Source organism: Pyrus communis, chromosome 9, assembly GCF_041283825.1.
Source record: "Pyrus communis isolate YQ-2024b chromosome 9, ASM4128382v1, whole genome shotgun sequence".
Taxonomy (NCBI): Eukaryota; Viridiplantae; Streptophyta; class Magnoliopsida; order Rosales; family Rosaceae; genus Pyrus; species Pyrus communis.
In genome coordinates this window covers 11,864,730-11,884,009 of record NC_142573.1, presented here as the reverse complement: position 1 = coordinate 11,884,009, position 19,280 = coordinate 11,864,730, and the positions used below count along the sequence as shown (strand labels likewise).

At 35.6% G+C, this 19,280-nt stretch overlaps 1 protein-coding gene across 1 annotated transcript; it reads left to right on the top strand.

The window, feature by feature from the left end:
• The first annotated feature begins 7,140 nt into the window (after window positions 1-7,140).
• Window positions 7,141-9,362, top strand: LOC137741075 (EPD1-interacting receptor-like cytoplasmic serine/threonine-protein kinase). The gene is made up of 5 exons (XM_068480880.2): window positions 7,141-7,600; window positions 7,710-7,845; window positions 7,955-8,091; window positions 8,178-8,301; window positions 8,501-9,362. The coding sequence occupies exons 1-5, from the start codon at window positions 7,217-7,219 to the stop codon at window positions 9,088-9,090; spliced, it is 1,371 nt and encodes a 456-aa protein (XP_068336981.2). The 5' UTR covers window positions 7,141-7,216; the 3' UTR covers window positions 9,091-9,362.
• The last annotated feature ends 9,918 nt before the right edge of the window (window positions 9,363-19,280 follow it).

The following is a 19,280-nucleotide window of genomic DNA, read 5'->3' as shown; positions in this document are numbered from 1 at the left end:
TCTTTGATTCATCCAAGTTTTACGCTTCTTTAGTCATGCTTTACTGTTTGAAGCTCCTGTAGTTAACATTTGTTTGTATACCTTTTATAGTCAATAATTAACACAAAAAAAAAGATGTCAAGTCCATGCTCGGACAGTTCGTTTTTGTGTACCTTCGATTCCGAAAATCTACTCTTTATGTTTAGTCGCGGAACTCTTTGGTCCGAATAATGGAGATGTCATTATAGCGATATTTCAAGTCAATCAAACAAGAACGCGTGGACAAGATAAATTGCGTAAAAATGCATTATTGGATATTATGCTGTTGCAATGATATTTCTGTTGTACATAGGTTTGATTGGCAAGAACTCATGGACAAGTTAAACTGCATAAAAATGCATTATTGTATATTATGTTGTTGCAATGATATTTTCGTTGTACATAGGTTTCTCGGCAGGAGTCGTGATTGTGAGTTGTGTTTGAAATCACATTAACAACCATCAAGTGATTCGCTGATTTAGTGGTATAATTGTCTGTCCACTAAATCGAAGGTTTATTGACGTTGTTGGTACGTGGGGGGATGGATTGTACCAAGGTTTCTGTCGACCTTATTGGAACCATTGATGTTAACATTATTTACTGTTGACTGATGACTTTTGGACGGTTGTAGCAATATTTTTTTAACTTTGTTAAGAGTAGCAACTTTAATTCGTCGCATTAGCTAACGTTTTCTTACTTTTTGTCGCAATTGATGGATTTTCTTGGCACAAGCAAAATAAATCTTATAGAGCCATCCTAATATTCTTTTCATTTCGTAGTGGCTAATCATATCATAAACAAATATCTTGCCAAATTCTTTTTATATTTTTTTATATAATGATTATTTACATTTAGAAGTGGAGAATTTTGGATAATAAGAGTCATCCATTATAATTTGGGATCGAACTTGTTATCCACGGAAATTGAATTTAAGAACTTTTACATACAAATGATAAATCATAATGGCCGGAAGTCACAGGCACGTGTGAAAGCAATTGTAGACTCCGCTATATGAATGGTCGGAAATTACCATATATGTGAACGACTGTCTGAAGCACACGTCTTTTTAATTAAAAAAAAAAACTAGGAGTCGTCAGTTGATCGAATAGACTAATTTCATATTTTTATATGGCTGGATAGAATGATTTAAAAGAAGATTTTAACAGATATCAACAACCGATTGTGGTTTTGATTTTCTTACTTGATTTTGTTGTCCTTTAGACTTGCAAACAATTGTCCTAATTTCCAAGCATTTTCCTGTTCCACTATATTCCCAAAGGTTATATAGTCCCATTTTTACTTATAGTACCGAGGAACTTTCTGATCGAATAATTGACTTGGAAGAATGTATTACACGCATGACCATGCTTGTCTGTGCGTCGCTTGTGGGCTCGAGTAATGAATTCTCTAGTCGTCATCATCCCTCCCCTCTGGGCGTATTTCTCTTCTATCACAAACTTAAAAGTCAAAAAGCAAAATTAAAAAATAAAAACGTCATCAACGTGCAGTCAGATTTTAATTTTTACTTTATATTTTTTGTGTTTGAGATATGAGAAAAGTATATGGATGAGATTAATAATGAAGATGACGACAATAGAGAGGCGAAAAATTAAAGAATAATAAATGAAAACAAAATATTGAAATTGAAAGCAATGTCTCCCTTCTCGACATATTTCTCTTCTATCACTTACTTTAAAGTCAAAAGGCAAAAACAAAAAATGAAATCACCATCAAGCGTCGTGAGGTTTTAATTTTTAGTTTATATTTTTTGTACTTGATATATGAGGAAAGTATATGGAGGAGATTAGGGATGAAGAGGGGTGATAATAGAGAGGCGAAGAATTAAAGAAAAATAAATGAAAACAAATATTGAAATTGAAAGCAATTTATAAAAGTTTTTAGTTTTCTTTTCGGTTTAATTTCAGTTTACTACCATAAAGTTTCTTGGTTTTTACATTTGATATATCGAGTTTTTTCATTCCAGAGTGATACCTGAAGTCATAATTTTGGAACACTTTCATACATCTGTTAAGGTTGTTGTTAAATCAGCCATTAATTGGTGGCATGACGCCCATGTTGACACGTGGCGTGGTACCCACGTTGATGCGTGGCGTGGCGCCCACCTAGATATTAAAAAAATATAAATAAATAAATCTGGGCCGTCCTCTCCTACGTCACCTCCCGCTCACACCCAACCATCCTTCATTTCTCTCCTCTATACCTACCCTCTTCAACTCCCTGCACATCCACCCTTACCCTTCCTCTTCGACTCCACTCTCCTTTGTCCACTGATCCCTCTATACCTGAGGCCATCTCCAACCGATGGTTGGCCAGAGGGCTCGTTTTAGACCTCTGGCCCTCCAAGATTCTCCAAGATATTAATATTTTAATGAACAGTACGGGGCCATATTTGCCTCCGTCTCCAATCGAGGGCCAGATGGCTCGTTTTAGCCCTGCCACAAAAAACCGTCTCCAACCGAGGGCCAAAGGGCCATAGGATAAATATAGAATTTAAAATAGAAGTTATAGGATAAAAATAGAATTTAAAATAAAATAAAGCAACTATGTGAAATAGAAGTTATAGGAAAAAATGGAATTTAAAAAAAATATTAAAAATAGAAGTTATAGGAAAAATTTTGTAAAAATATATATATATATATAATTTTTTTTTTTTAATGCAACGGTTAGCTGACATCAGCTAGCCGTTGCATTTGAATTTTTTTTTTCTTAAGATAGGAATACATTTATATTAAATAATATAAACGTATTCCTATCGGTTATAACCAACATGATTCCTAGTATTTCTAGCCAGCCCTCCAGCCCTCTAGCCCTCTCTGATTCCGTAGGGCCCTCTCAGATTCCAGAGCCCTCTGGCCTAGCCCTCGGTTAGAGATGATTTTTGGGCTATTTTCGGCCCTCTGACCCTCTGGACCCTTCGGTTTGAGATGGCCTGACCAACCTCTCCCTCACTACCATACCCCAACTCGACCCATTTTCCAGATTTGACAGCGGCGATCCATTGTGTTGACTTAAGGAGCGACAACTTAAAGGCGTTGGGGTCCACCACACTATACAGGAAAAAGATTAGAATTGGGATGATCCTGGAGCGAGGATGGACGACCTTGTGAGCTCGAACCTCTGAGCCCCACCTACCAGATTTAACAGCGGTGGAGAGCCAAACCCAGCGACCAAACCAATTTTTTAAAGCTTTCAAATGTTCTCCCGATTTGCGTTCCAATTCGATTTTTTACTGTGGGTGTTGCAAATCCAAACCCAGCGGCCAAAAACCATTGAGATTGGCTTTGACGGCGAAGGGGATTAGGAGCGGGGGGTGAGGATGGAGAAGATGACCCATATTTTTTAATTTTCTTCAATTTTTTTTAAACTTTTTAATATCTACATGACCACACGTCATTAGTTAATGGTTGATTTAACAACAACTTTAACAGATGTATGAAAGTGTCATAAAGTTATAACTTCATGTACTATTCTAGGATGAAAAAAAATTGATGTACCAAATGATGAAAACCAAGAAACTTCATAGTTGTAAACAAAAATTAATCTTTTCTTTTTTTATACTTTGTATCATTCCTTTCACATTTCTTCTGTAACTCTCTCACCATCCGTTCTCCTTTTTTTTATTTTTATTTTTAATTTTTTGTATCTCTAACACAAATATGAAGCCACTTAGTATTATGGTCTGATAGTATTACTCTACACTTGAAAGTAAGAGGTCTTAGGTTTGAATCTCGTGGATGATGAATTCGATATCAAATTAGACTGTCCATTGTCTGTCTTAGCCGAACTCCATCTCTCCTTACTGTAAATGTAACATCCCACATCGCCCAGGGGAGTGATCCTTAAATGTATATTTACATCTCTACCTAGCACGAGGCCTTTTGGGAGCTCACTGGCTTCAGGTTCCGTAGGAACTCCGAAGTTAAGCGAGAATGGGGCTAGAGCAATCCCATGATGGGTGACCCACTGGGAAGTTGCTCGTGAGTTCCCAAAAACAAAACTGTGACCCACATCGCCCAGGGGAGTGATCCTTAAATGTATATTCACATCTCTACCTAGCACGAGGCATTTTGGGAGCTCACTGGCTTCGGGTTCCGTAGGAACTCCGAAGTTAAGCGAGAAGGGGGCTAGAGCAATCCCTTGATGGGTGACCCACTGGGAAGTTGCTCGTGAGTTCCCAAAAACAAAACCGTGAGGGAATGGTAAGCCCAAAGCGGACAATGTCGTGCTACGGTGGTGGAGCGGGGCCGGGAAATGATCCGTCCCGGGCCGGGATGTGAAAGTAAAAATATAGATGTATTAAAAAAAAAAAAACACAAATATGAAAACTAAAAATTAAAATCGAAACGATTAATTATCAAAAATGCTGTTGTATTTTTATGGGATACTTTGAATGCGATCCTTAATCACTAGTGTACATTGATTGAAACCTTATTAGTTTTTAGATTTTTGATCAAAATCCTTTAACTTTGTACACATCAACATATTAGCATTAATCAATTTCCATGTCAACTATTTTATATTTTAAATTAAATATTGTAATATAGACATCCTTTAAAGTAATTTTTTTGTCCAAACATTTAAAGCAATTAAATAAAATAAATTACCACATTTATGGGATATAAAATCCCATAAGATTTGAAATTTACGTTTATGGGATTAAATAATAAACTCCACCCTTAGAAAACCTTAAACCAATTAAAATTTGGTGATTAAAATGTGGAAAATAAGTTATGAAAATAATTGTTTTTTTTATTGAATGGCATGATAAAAGATAAATGTACCCATGTACAATTATAGTAATTCACAAGATTGTACCCATATACAATTTCAACATTAAAACCCATATGTGACAAAAAATAAAAATAAAAACAATGTACCCTTATAAACTCTTAATGTAAAAAATGATTAAAGGATAGAAAAATGGAAGCAAACCATAATTGAGAGGTCTTAAGTTTGATTCTCGCTAAAGACGAGTGTGAACTACGTTATTGCTAGTCTATTGTGAGGCTAAGCCCACCCCCCTCCCCTTAATATACATAATATTGTTTGTTAAAAAAAAAATTACTTAAGGGTACATACAATATAAATCTTATGAGAAAATGTTATATATATATGGGTAAAAAATAATTTAGAAGAAAATTTTACAAAGGTAGTATAGAATAAAAGTTGGGTACATGGATTAAGGAACAAGAGAAGAGAATGTACCCAATGAAATTAAAATTGTGTTCATAGCAATATAATGGTCATTTGCTATGATTTTGCAATATGATAGTCATGGAAAAAAAGTAAGTTTGAAATTTTTTGGCAAAATTTAATTTGAAGAATATATTTAATATAATAGTGTTGAATTTGAATATAAACATAAACTTGAGTGAGAGAATTTTAGGATTTTCAGTTACAAACGTGATAATGTAGTAAAAGTTATAAATTAAAATATGTAAAACAAATAAAAAGATGACATGGAAGTATTTTAATAGTAACATACTGAGGTGTACAAAGTCAAGGAACTTCAATAAAAAACTAAAAACCAATAAAATTTCAATCTATGAGCATTAATGATTAGGGATTGGATCCTTATTTTTCCTATTTTAATTTTGCATACCATTTCATACACTTATTTAGCTATTTTACATCCCTCTACCGTAATTTCTCTTCCTCCTTCATTCTTTATTTCTCTAATATTTTTTCTCCTTCATAAAATAATAACAAAATAAAAATTAATACCCAAAACTGAAATGATTATCGAACGACAAATCCTTTCTTTTTCTTAAAAAGGCAACACATGTTTGAATGGAAATTACATGGAAGGTCAGAATAAATAGTTACTTCACTTTCTTGGTTATAACCTGGAAGCAAGAACATTGACTGCCTAAACAAAATGTGTTGACCTCCTCCCAGAAAACTGTAACCTTGTGAGTTCGTCTCGGTTGCATACGTCAGGTCCTGCCTGCAGTCCCACACAACTTGAAGGAAAGCAATAAAGCAACGAATATGATATATCTTTTCTTTCTTTTTCTCACCTTTTTTATCTTCTTTTTCACTGTGTCAACTGACGGATTTCAAGCAATGAATATGTTTGTTGTAACCAACACAAGTCCTATTGTCTAATGTAACATGATAGAGGCTGGCGTTTCTTTAAGCTCATGGTTTCATACAGAGTTGCAGCCACAAGAGTTAGAACAGATGTGCTTCTCATTATGTACCCGAGTTTTTAAATTTACTCACCGGATTAATGTGTCATGCCACAAGCAATTTTAGTGGTCGAATTTATGAACAAATGAAACATCTTAACGAGTCGACGATAGGGATTTGTTTTAGTGTTTGTCTTCCAAAGTTTTACAAAAAAACCTTTCAATCTGTCATCTAACTGTTGTGTTTAGAGCCGAAGAGCGCACATTAATTTAGAGCCAACAGAACCGAAAATGATATGAAGAGATTCAGCTTTCCAAAGCACAAATGTTAACACTAAAGTCAGACTGCATAGATCAATGATTAAATAAAACTATTAAAACTGACCATGCTTGCAAGGGGGTTCTTATAGCTCAAGGGTTACGTTCATTCACCCCAATACTCGAGATCTTATGCTGGAAACCACTTCACTTGAGATCCCGTGTTCTAATCCAGCTTCCTATATCTGATGCACTGAATTTTCGGAGTACTAGGAAATGAGAAGTGAGAACATGGGTTATTCCATTCGACTTAGTCGTTGCCGCAAAAAAAAAAAAAAAAAAAAAAAACCAGCAGTTCTCTGAGGTCTCACAACGACCAACACTTGAACCTACTGGGAAACTCCATTAATTAATTTAGCACATGATCAAGGCAAATTAATCTTGAGACTTGGCCCTTCATAATATGAAACATCCAAAAGTGCGTTTTTGCAGTAAACCTTCCAAGTCTTGGAGGGACCAAACTTTATACACAACTTTAGACTCATGACTGAAATTAAAATAATATTTAGAAAATTAAGAATGATATATTTTTCTTGTACCACACATGAAATATCAACAAAAAGGGAAAGGAAAAAAAAGGTTGGTTATCATCATTGGGTCCTTGACTTCTTTTTGCAGTTTATATAAATGATTACCCTATAGCCCTATATCTACCCCCCATATTATTCTCTAGTTTGATCCAATCCAACCGTATGCATTTTGTAAACTAACTTCTAGCTTCAGCAAATATGAGTCTCAAGAAACTAGCATTCACCTTCTTGACTCCTAGTTGTTTCAAGGCCAACAAACTAATTGCAGATCAAAAATCCCAAACGTCAAAAGAAATCTCATTGCGGAGATTGTCACTCTCGGATTTGAGTAACTCATCGGTATGCACAGCCCTCAGTGATCTGTCAAATTCACTTATTGGCTCAAACCTTCATATTTTTGCACACAAGGAGCTTAAAAAGATTACACAAAGTTTCTCCAAGAGCAACTATCTCGGTGAGGGTGGGTTCGGGCAGGTGTACAAAGGTTTCATTGATGACAAGCTTAGGCCTGGATTGGAAGCTCAGCCTGTTGCTGTTAAAGTCTTGGATTTAGATGGCAAACAAGGACATAGGGAGTGGCTGGTAGTAATTCTTTTTTTTTTTCCCATTTCAAGGCTATGCTCCTAATCATATCATATGCTTCCCAAGTTGTGGGAAAATGCTAATTATCAGACACTTTTTTATGTTGTAGGCTGAAGTGATTGTTCTTGGGCAACTGAAGCACCCGAATCTTGTTAACTTGATCGGGTACTGCTGTGAAGACGATCACAGGCTTCTGGTGTACGAGTACATGGAGAGAGGCAACTTAGATCACCATCTATTTAAACGTACAATTCTGATCATGCACGCATGATTTTTATGTTTTTTAATTTTGAAACGAGCACAAAATATTTGGATCAGAAAATTTATGAATTGTTTGTTTGTTCATTAATGCAGGTTATGGTGGAACCCTGCCTTGGCTAACAAGAATCAAGATAGCAATTGGAGCTGCAAAAGGCCTCAGTTGCCTCCATGAGGAAGAAAAGCCAGTCATATACCGCGATTTTAAGACTTCAAACATCTTACTGGACTTGGTAATTTTCTCTCCTTAATTAGCACTCTTCCGCTCTTGCGTAAATATTGCTTATCTGATAAAATTATGTCTTCCTTTTTCCTGCAGGATTACACGGCTAAGCTGTCTGATTTCGGTCTTGCCATAGATGGCCCGGAAGGAGATGAAACACACATTACAACGCACGTCATGGGAACTCATGGCTACGCAGCTCCAGAATACGTCAAGACAGGTAATTCAAGTTGGTATCTTGAGTATTGCTATTTGTACCATGTCAACCGACCACTATTATATCAACTAAACATCGAAAACGCTGCACATGTCCAGTTAATACTATACAAATTGTTTTATTATTTCAAGTTACTACTTTCATTTATTCATAATAGCATGAAATTTTAAATTTTCATTAATCATATACTCTTCGTTTTCAGGTCATTTAACAGCAATGAGCGATGTATATGGCTTCGGCGTAGTTCTTTTGGAACTACTAACTGGTAGAAGGTCCGTAGATGAGAGCCGTCATGGTAGAGAACAGAACCTAGTGGAGTGGTCCAAACCATTTTTGAAGGATACACATAAACTTGACCGCGTGATGGATCCTAGGCTCGAGGGTCAGTACTCGACCGAAGGAGCTAGAAAAGCAGCTGCATTGGCTCACCAATGCTTGAACCACAACCCCAAATGTAGACCAACGATGAGCAGTGTGGTCAAGACCTTAGAGCCTCTTATGGACTTGACTAATGACATCCCAATCGGACCCTTTGTGTACATTGTTCCAACTGAGGAAGAAAACAAAGTTAGTGTGCATAGGGTTGAAAGAGAGGGGCAAGCTGAGTGGGAAGTGGTGAAAAACGAGAGCAAAGGTGAAGAAAAAGTGGTGGAAACGAGAGCGAAGGGCCGCCACAGGAGACGTAAAGGTCATCGGTATAGAAATCGGATTAAATCATTGAGGTCTAGTACCGTTTATTCTGATACTGCTCTTTATAGAATTCTTGGAACTGATTTGTACTCTCCCAAATAAGCAATTGATGTCGTTAGGGAAAAAATGCACATGCTTTAGCATGATTTGGTCATACATCCTCTTGGAAACAAACGGAAAAGGCGAAATATGCACAGAAAGAACTGATTACAAGCTTTTAGTTGAAAATAGAATTGAAAAGACACTAAACAAACAATATATTTGTACTTATACATTAGAGTTGTTTTATTTGTTGCGAGGATCTTCCCTTTGTGTATGATTTTTGTAGCTTATTATTATTATTATTACAAGGAAAAACAAGTACTTTGAAGAAACACAATACTCTGTTTTCAACTTCAAATTCTATGCTTTCCATATAAAGAATTCATATTACATGAATTTATTACTAGTGCATAAGGTTATATAAAGAATAAAAATGACCTTGATTAAATTATTTATGGACTCACTATTTTAATCTTCCATTCGTTTCTGGAGTGCAAAATATTCTATTCAATGTTCCAAGTCAATTTTCCATCAATTCTTCCTTTATGTTCAAAATTAGCTCAAATGTAGTGCACCAATCAAAGGGTTTGAACAACCCACCAAGCAGATTTCACAAAAATATTTGCAGGGTTAAGGTCATCATAGTTAGACTAGAATTCTGCAGGGGCCTGCCTCATATTTTTCCACCCTTTGCACCAAACCCACCCAAATCCCAAGTTTGGCCTAATTCATAAGATGAGTTTTGCTGATTCAACTGATGAAAGTCTTTTCAAGACTTTGAATTATTTGCCATTGCTTATGACCACAATTAGTAAACAACTTGCAAGGGTCTCATTGGGCTCGTGTTCAGGTTTACTCATTTATATCCATGTCGTTTGAAATCACATATTGATGAACAAGCAAAACGATATGGAATAATTTATAGTACAATAATTCTTACTCATGATCAGAAAAATGAGAATTCGATTAATTCATATTGATGATCAGAAAAATGAGAATTTGATCTACTATTCATTGAGCAGTAAAAATTGTGTACATCCATCCCATCCCCAATTTGAAACAAGTAGGGTTAGAAAAGGGTCAGGGTTACAAAAATTCAAAGCAACTTTTAGCTAGGTAAGTGGGAAAGCTTAAGCTAGAAATAGGGTTGGCTTGAAGACTTAAGACCCCCAAGATAACCTTTGTACAATCCATTTGGATGAAAGTCAATGGATGGCGTTCGAGTTGACGCAATTGCTTGTCACTAAAATTTCTAGCTTCCATCACCAGGAGGTGAAACTTCATGAGCAGCCTGATCCGGATTAAGTAACCGAGAGCACTAATGCAGGGGCCATAGGTGTGATTAAGCCTTGTATTTTTCGTCACACACCCAGTCTGCGTCATACTTTTCACCATATGGAAGAGCAACCCCTTCAACTAAAGGCTCTCCTGTCCAAAACCAAGAACATGTTCAGAAAATACAATGATTGATAACCTATATGGGAACATGGATTGTGGCTTGGCATCACCTAGATGAGTTTACATGTTATGTGTTGGCACGACTTGTAAAGACGTCCGAGAATAAATCCGCCCAAGTAAGCAGCCGCTTTCTAGCTCGAAGAAAGCAGACCCATTAAGTTACTCCGCACTAATAAACTTTTGCCGTTTCGCCACTTACATTCTAATTCTTCTTAATGACTCTTCTTAAACCAACTCCATCCCTGCCAAATTGCCCAAGCAAATTGAGCAAGCAATTACTGCATTTAGTGAACATTAACTCACTAAGTGCATCTTTATCCCTAAACTAAATAGCTTAGGCTATTGGTATTAAATTATTATTATTATTTTTATATAAAATAATAAAAGATAATTTTATTTTTAATTTCAAATAGGATCTGAAAGTACAATTTTTGTAGATAGATTTTCCAGTAGATTTTTAACTAATTTCGCAACGTCACTTGTTATGATTTTGTAAGAATTTTGTGGATAGATTGGTTGAAAGTAGATGAAAAATACGAGAGAAAGATTGGTTGAAAGTATTTGAAAATATTTAAAATGTGGTGTAAGGTGGAAAAACATGGTTAGATTTTCGAGTAGATTTTTAACTAATTTCGTAGCGTCACTTGTCATGATTCCGTAAGAATTTTGTGGATAGATTGGTTGAAAGTATATGAAAAATTTGAGAGAAAGATTAGTTGAAAGTATTTGAAAAGGGAAGTGTTATTGGCGTTCCAAAAATCTCATTCTACACTCTTCATAAGTGCATTTTTCTTTCCAAATATAGAAAGTTTGGAGTGTAGAATGAAATTTTTGGAGTGCCAATAACAATTCCCTTTGAAAATATTTAAAATGTGGTGTAAGGTGGAAGAGCATGGTTAGGTACTTATATTTTTCTGTACTTTTTTTTTATAATTTTTATTAACTTAATTAATATAGACCATTAGATTACAAAAAAATCGTGACTTAACAACCTAGATTTTGACATGTATCCCAACGGTAACTGACACATCCTGACCCAGAATGTCCACTTAGACTCCGAATCAAGCTGTGCTAGCTGACACTCGGATGGTGACGAAGCCATAAAGTTTAATGAGGTTAAAAATGTGAATAAATTTAAACCTAAAAGTGCCTAAATGTAAGAGTGCGCATGTGAGTGAGAATGAACCCATTTCACACATGATGTCAAAGCACAAGTACAATACAGTAAAAGTAAAATGAGAATTATACTATCGAAGGTAATATTCTATTCCAACATTTGCCAAGAATCCTCGTCGACACAAAAACTCTGCCACTAAAACCTGGAGGAGCGAAAAAACAAAGGTGAGTGTGCCTAAAAATAAAGTTTTGTAAAACGTTTTCGAAAACGTATAACCCATCACCGTAAAACAAGTATAGTTTCCAAATATATATACTATATATAGCATGAAAACACTTACCGTAAACAGTAATACTTCAGAAATACGGTAAGTCACAATATTTCACATATAAAACATATAACATCCAATAATTACATTATCTTGCGTAAATGAACATATAATATCTGGTGCTCATCGACATATGCTCACACACGAGCTCATGCATAAGTATTCTGACATGAATAGGACTGGATGTAATGATGATTTATGCGCTAGTACTACAATCACATGAAGACTGGCGCTATGCACGTCACATACAAGTTCTAATTGCCTTTAGCAATCTAGAACAGGATTGGCACTTACAATGGATCCAAAGTGAGTTTACGGTGCGATATGAACATACATGTGAAGACTGGCCCTAGTCCAAGTGAGTACTAACACAAATATAGCACACGATAAGCAGATAACATAAATATGATAATGTAACGGTAAATCGACAATTCGATAATTCTAATCAATGAAATATTATTCATGACCATAAATACAACCAAGGCATCCATAATAATACGCATACTTGTGCATCTTATAGGACATAGCATAATTTCATGAATTCCGTCAATACGCTAATTCTTATAGATGTTAATCTAATCTATGCGTAACGTAGAAAATTATTTATCAAATATATAAATAGAAACTAAATAAATATATAATATTTAAAAGTAAAGACCCACTCACAAATCATGTCGCTGGGTCGAACCTGCCTTGGGGGCATCAAAGATCCTTGCGATGTGTTTCACCTAGGTACGAAACCCTTTACATCAATATATAACGTACTAATGTAAATTCGAGTATTTGTACAAAGTACGGTCAATAAAGAAATTATTTTAAATTGATCAAATTTCAAAAAATGGAGGGCAGATATGGATTCGGCATATCAAGAAACTTAAGGATGAATCTCGGGTTCCTCCACGTGCCGCCACAAGGTAGCTGCACTGGCAGCCACGCGTCGGTCACCACGCGCCTTCATCGTGGTTTCTAGATTTTTGCAGGTTTTCTCTCCAGCTTCTAGAGCTCATTTCGAGCTCGATACTCAACCAAAATTGATGATTCAAAAGCCAATTCTAAGCTAGAAATGTAAGGAACAAATCCATACCAAAATGGGACCAAGTTATGGTTGGTGTTGGCTGCGGAAATGAGCTGAAAGTGACTAGATGATTATGGTTCCTTTGCTGAAAAACTGGGGAATCTCCCCCATCGAGATTTATGTGTTATTTTGTTCATTTAAAACATGTACACAAGATCAATATCGAACCATAAGAATAAAATGAAAGGTTTTTAGGATTTCCCGAGGCTTACCCCTAGTCGAAAATGCAAGAAACTTGCTAGGGAACATAGCTCCCTTGGTGGTTCGGTTTAATTTACAGAGGAAAGAGACGAGAGAGACAAACGAGCACAAAGCTTTACTCTTCAATTCTGGTCGTACAAGTAGGTGGTGATGGCAGTGATTTGAAGGTGGTCTTGTTGTGAGGCTCACCAGAGTCGGCGAAGTGGTGTGGTGGTGTTACTGTTGCACCCACTTGATGCTTGCAGAGGAATAAGGGAAAGTTATAGATGTGAGTTTAAGATAGGAGAGTGGGGTGAGATGTGGTGGTGATCTAAATGGTTAGGATCACCGGAGTGGATTGGTGTTGTTGCCTTTGCGTTTATAGAGAGAAGAAGAAGTAGAGGGCTGAGGAAAAGAGAGAAAGTGAAATGCGAGGGAGAAGAGAAGAGAGAGTTGAGAAATGTGATAGAGTCCCCAAGAGTTCTGGAGGAAAATGGGACACAGGAACAAGGAAAGAGTGGGGTGTGGGCCCCACATGGCTCACAAAACAAAGCCCAAAATATCTTTCGAACGCGAAATTACCAATTTGCCTTTGGTATTCGGTGTTTCGTAAGATCTTCATTTTAGCTCCGAATTCAAATCCACTTGCGCCTACGAGTTCCTGGCGACGATTACTACACAAATATGCCAAAAGAATGGGTCATACATCTCATTATACGGTGGTCAACAAAAGTCAAAATCTTAGCCTCTAAGGTCATTTTGGTTAATTCACTCTTTTAAAATTAATAAAATCGTAAAATTAGGGATATGTTGCTATAGTAACAATTCAAAATTTTCTGATTTATATATTTTTTTTTGTCTAAAAAGTCTAGACACTTGATTAGAAATACCCAACAGTCCATAGGGGTGGGCATAAAAACCGCCAAACCGCAAAGCCACATCAAACCGTATGAAAAAATACCGAAAAGAACCATGTTGACCGAAAAAGTCAACTTTGAGTCAAAAATCGAACCTAACCGGTATAAACCGGTTTTGGTTCCGGTTTCGAATGAACAAGAATCGGCCGGAACCGAACCGAACCGTTTTATTAATAATAAATAAATAAATAAATTATATATATACACACATGTCATGGTATAATAGGTTGAAAAATTAGTTTCACCAAGTTGCAAAGTAGTGGATCCCATCCTAATTAGGGCTCACCCTGTAACATCCCACATCGCCCAGGGGAGTGGATCCTACAAGCTTTATATGTATATTCTCATCTCTACCTAGCACAAGGCCTTTTGGGAGCTCACTGACTTCGGGTTCCATCGGAACTCCGAAGTTAAGCGAGTTCGCGTGAGAACAATCCCAGGATGGATGACCCACTGTGAAGTTATCGTGTGAGTTCCCAGAAACAAAACCGTGAGGGTGTGGTCAGGGCCTAAAGCAGACAATATCGTGCGGAGTCGAGCTTAGGATGTGTTGGGGGCCCGAGCCGGGATGTGACAATTTGGTATCAGAGCCTAACCCTGGTCGTGGTGTGCCGATAAGGACGTTGAGCCCCTAAGGGGGGTGGATTGTAACATCCCACATCGCCTAGGGGAGTGGATCCTACAAGCCTTATATGTATATTCACATCTCTACCTAGCACGAGACCTTTTGGGAACTCACTGGCTTCGGGTTCCATCGGCACTCCTAAGTTAAGCGAGTTCGCACGAGAGCAATCCCAAGATGGGTGACCCACTGGGAAGTTCTCGTGTGAGTTCCCAGAAACAAAACCGTGAAGGCGTGGTCAGGGCCCAAAGCTGACAATATCGTGCTACGGTGGAGTCGAGCCTGGGATGTGGTGGAGCCTAGGCTGGCATATGACACACCCACCTCACCCTCACCTCACTCACGGCCTCATATCCCCCATTTCACACTTTTAGACTTTCATTCTTTTTTCACTCAGCCAACCACCTCACTCACAGCTTCTCATCCAAAAATATCAACGATTCCTCAGGAAGCCCACAACCTCAACTCTCTGCGACTACCCTCGTCATCCCTCCTCTGCGACAGCTCACGACTCTTCGTCCTTCGTCATCCCTCCTTGGTATCTTCTCTATCTTTTCTCATATTTGAGATTAGGAATATGGTTGAGTTCTACTGGTTTTCCATTTTCCCTTGGGCTGAATTACAATTTACTCTTGTTTTGTTGTCATACTACTGTATTCTTGTGAGGTTAGCTCATGTTGAGTGATTTGCTACCTAAATTGTAATAGTATCACTTAAAACTACCATATGTTGGTAATCAATAAGAGCATTTACTATTTCTGCCAAGAATTAAAATGTAGGACTGGACATTGGGTGGATTGGACGGGGTTTACCCACAACCCATAGGCCAAGTCGACATGCTCTGAATACCAACAAAGATGCATAGAAAACTAGGAATCTTAGAGGAAATTTAATGGAGTGGCTATGGAGGATGCAACGGAGAGAACTGAAGTTGGGGATTATGGAGAAGGAAAACGGCTTATGATATTTTAGAAATCCAAATGCTAAGGTGTGGCAAAGACCACAAAGTTCTAACTTGCATCCATTAAGAGCATGCCATGTGGCATGTTTTAAAGATAAAAGCTTGTATTAATACCATGCGGGTGGGTTGGGTTTTCATGGGTTGTGATTTTATAAACCAACATTGGTAACACAACATTAAGGACAATCAAAATCACATGGGTTGTTAAGGACAATGCCCACACCTTATGTGTGAATGTATATTTCTATAATTTAGTATATGTGTGAATGGATTTGTTGTTTGTATTGAAAATTGGATTGAAACTCAGAAGGGGAGGGAAGGGAAAGGGTGGGTTGGTGTTTTACACGGATGAGAGAATACAAGCTGTTGATGTATGTGTGCTTACTTTCTTATTTTCTAATGAGTTCTTGACTTTTATATGTTCTAGAAAAAAGGAATGGCGGCACATCTAGCATTGGGGCTTCAGAAACTATTAAGTCCTAACTTATCACGTTTTACAACTACTGGTATGTATGTAACTTTAGTTTTTTTAGCACCTTCCTTACTAATTTGAATTGTCAGTTTGTTGTTTGATGTATGTTGTTTGCTTGCTCTCTGAAATAAGAAGTTGCTTGATTTTGCTTGCTCTCTGAAATAAGTTGTTTGATTTGATTATAAGTTGTTTGATTGTATACAAGAGTTGCTGTTTGAAAAAGAATCTACCACTACCAAGGACATTTGGATTTTTTTTTTGCTTATTGCTGCCAATATCAATAGACCAATGCATATTTCCTTTAATGCTATTTAAATATTTCTTTTTGCTTGCTGCTGTTGATGCTACTGCGAATATCAAGAGACTAATGCTGCTTGAGTTCTTGATTTTTTTTGTTTGTTAGCTGACCAATGCATATTTCTTTTAATTGCCTCTTTTTGTTGACTTGGTGCCACTGACCAAAGATATTTGCATTAAAAAGGATATGTGTTGTATGCAACTTTATATAATCCGTTTTAGAATATGTATTTGAATGCATGATGATTTGGTGTTTAAATAATTTAATATTTGAAACCACAAACCGATAAGAACCGAATTGAAGCTGGCATGTGGGTTGTGAATCGTGTGATGGGCATAACACAGGGCCCACCTACGTTTGTTTTGTTTGTTTATTTGTCAGATTTTTTATTTATTTGTGGAGGATATGATTTTATGTGGGCTCAATTTAGTTTTTTTTTTTTTTTTTTTTTTTTTTTTTAGTTAAAAGGTTATTCTATTTAACACCAAAAACAAACAAACAAGCAAAACCAAGGCCCAATTTAGTTTTTGAATCATACTTTTGGGTGTGTTTTGGTTCTATATTTTTATATTTAATTTGGGGAATTGTGGTTGTTTTAGTTTGGGAAAATTAGAATCCTCTGCACTTTTCAAATATTATTTAGGTTAAATATTGGTTCTATTTTGAAATTTAATTAGGACGCTTAAACAATAGCCATGTCATCATTTTTATATTTATTTAGATTACATGTAATTATTGTGTTTTTTTTTAATTTAAAATGCTAATTATTAAATTCCATATATATCCTTTTAGGTTGATATATTTTTGTACGTGGCCTTTTTTTTAGGAAGCCAGTTTCTTCTCCCACGTTTGAGCCGTATGGTTTCTTCTCCCACGTTATAATTATGTGATCCTCATTTTTGAATTTTGAATGGACTTATCCATTTCAATTAGTGGTTGTTTTCACTATTTTATATTGATATTATGCAAGATAATTAGACGTATTTTCTATTTTCGGAAGCTTGAGGCTGGTATGTTCAGATAATATATTTAAACGTACCGAATACATACCAAGAAGATATATAAAGTAACGTACCAAATGCGTTTTTTGAAATAAATATAAACGTACCAAAATAATATATAAATGTACCAAATACATACAAAAAAGAAATATGAACATACCAAATATGTACCAAGAAGATATATAAAGTAACGTACCAAATATGTACCAAGGAGAAATATATGTATACCAAATATGTTTTTTTTTTAATAATAAATATAAAAAACAAACATACCAAATATGTACCAAGAAGATATATTAAGTAACGTATCACATATGTACCAAGAAGAAATCTATGTTTCATGTGTAATTTGAAAACTTTTTATTAAAATTGAATACTACAATATTTATCTACAAGATTTTAGAAGTTTTGAGATATTATCTAAGAAAATTAAAAGGTATATTAAATATAACGGCAAGTCACATTCATGGGTATTTTGAAAGACTTTTTATTGGAATTAAATTCCACAATATTTATCTACAAGATTTTAAGAGTTTTGATGTATTATCTAGGAATTAAAAGGTATATTTATATAATGGCAAGTTGGGTAATTTAAATTATAAAAAAAGGCTACTTCTAATACATGTGGCACCTAAATTGTAGGAAAATATTTGGAGTATTTTTCTTTCCTAATATAGAAAGTTTGGAGTATAGAATGAGATTTTTGGAGTGTTAATAATAATTTCCTTAATCAAAACTCTAAAAGGTATAAAAGTTTAATCTAAAAATTTTAAAAATAGGCATATGTATAAAAACCCCCTCTTAGTTTTGGTGTTACTTTTTTTTTTTTTTTTCTTCTGGGAAAACTATAAAATTTTGGAGTTACTTTCATTCTCATTGTTTTGTACCAAAAAAAAAAAAAAAAAAAAAGTTGGTTTATGGTATCGATTTCAATTTTAGTAGAAAAGTTTGTTTATGGCATGGATTTATGGTTTTTTTATATATTCATGTGAATTTAAATAATCGTCTTTAAATTTCACTCATAACTCTTAAAGTTCAATGACCGACAATGTTATTCTGGTTGTTTAGTTTAGACCATAAAATAGTTGGCATTGTGGAATCGATTTAAGTCTAGCCGAAAGAATTTGTTCATGCATCGATTGATGTTAATGTTTTTAGTATGTTCATGTGAAATCATGTAAGAACCTCAATTTCAGCTTTCAGACTCAAGAATCTTGGCTCGATCGTTTTGTTTGTTGTTGCTTAGTTTTCATAGATATTTTTATAAGCTCTATTGTATATTATACACGAAGATTTTTTATCATTAATTTTTAGTCAATGAATTTTAATCAAGAATTTAAACGATCCTAAGAATCAATCAATGATAACCGCTCACCACACATCGTTGAAAATCGTTATTCCACATAAAAAGAATTAAAAAATTAAATGATTTATGGTCGCAAAATATATAGTGAGCGAGATTGATTAATCTTTACGATCCCCGATGAAGATCAGGAAGAGATCCTGATCCGAATTTAACAACTAAAAACCCTAAATACACGCAACTTGCAGTTTCAATTGTTCCATCTCAATCATGGCATTTTAAAGGGGATCCGGCTTCTCTGCCCTTCCAGTTCCCATACACTCCCATCTTCTTCTATTTTGTGTAGTTATGGTTAAGTTACGTCAACATTTTATATTGATTTTTTTATAAAGATAATACGATAAAAAGTAATAAAATATTGACGTGACTTAACCGTAATCGTACAAATAGAAAGAGATAAAAGCATATAGGAACTGAAAGGGTAAAGAAGCGAGGTACTTTTAAAGGGCCGACAGGAA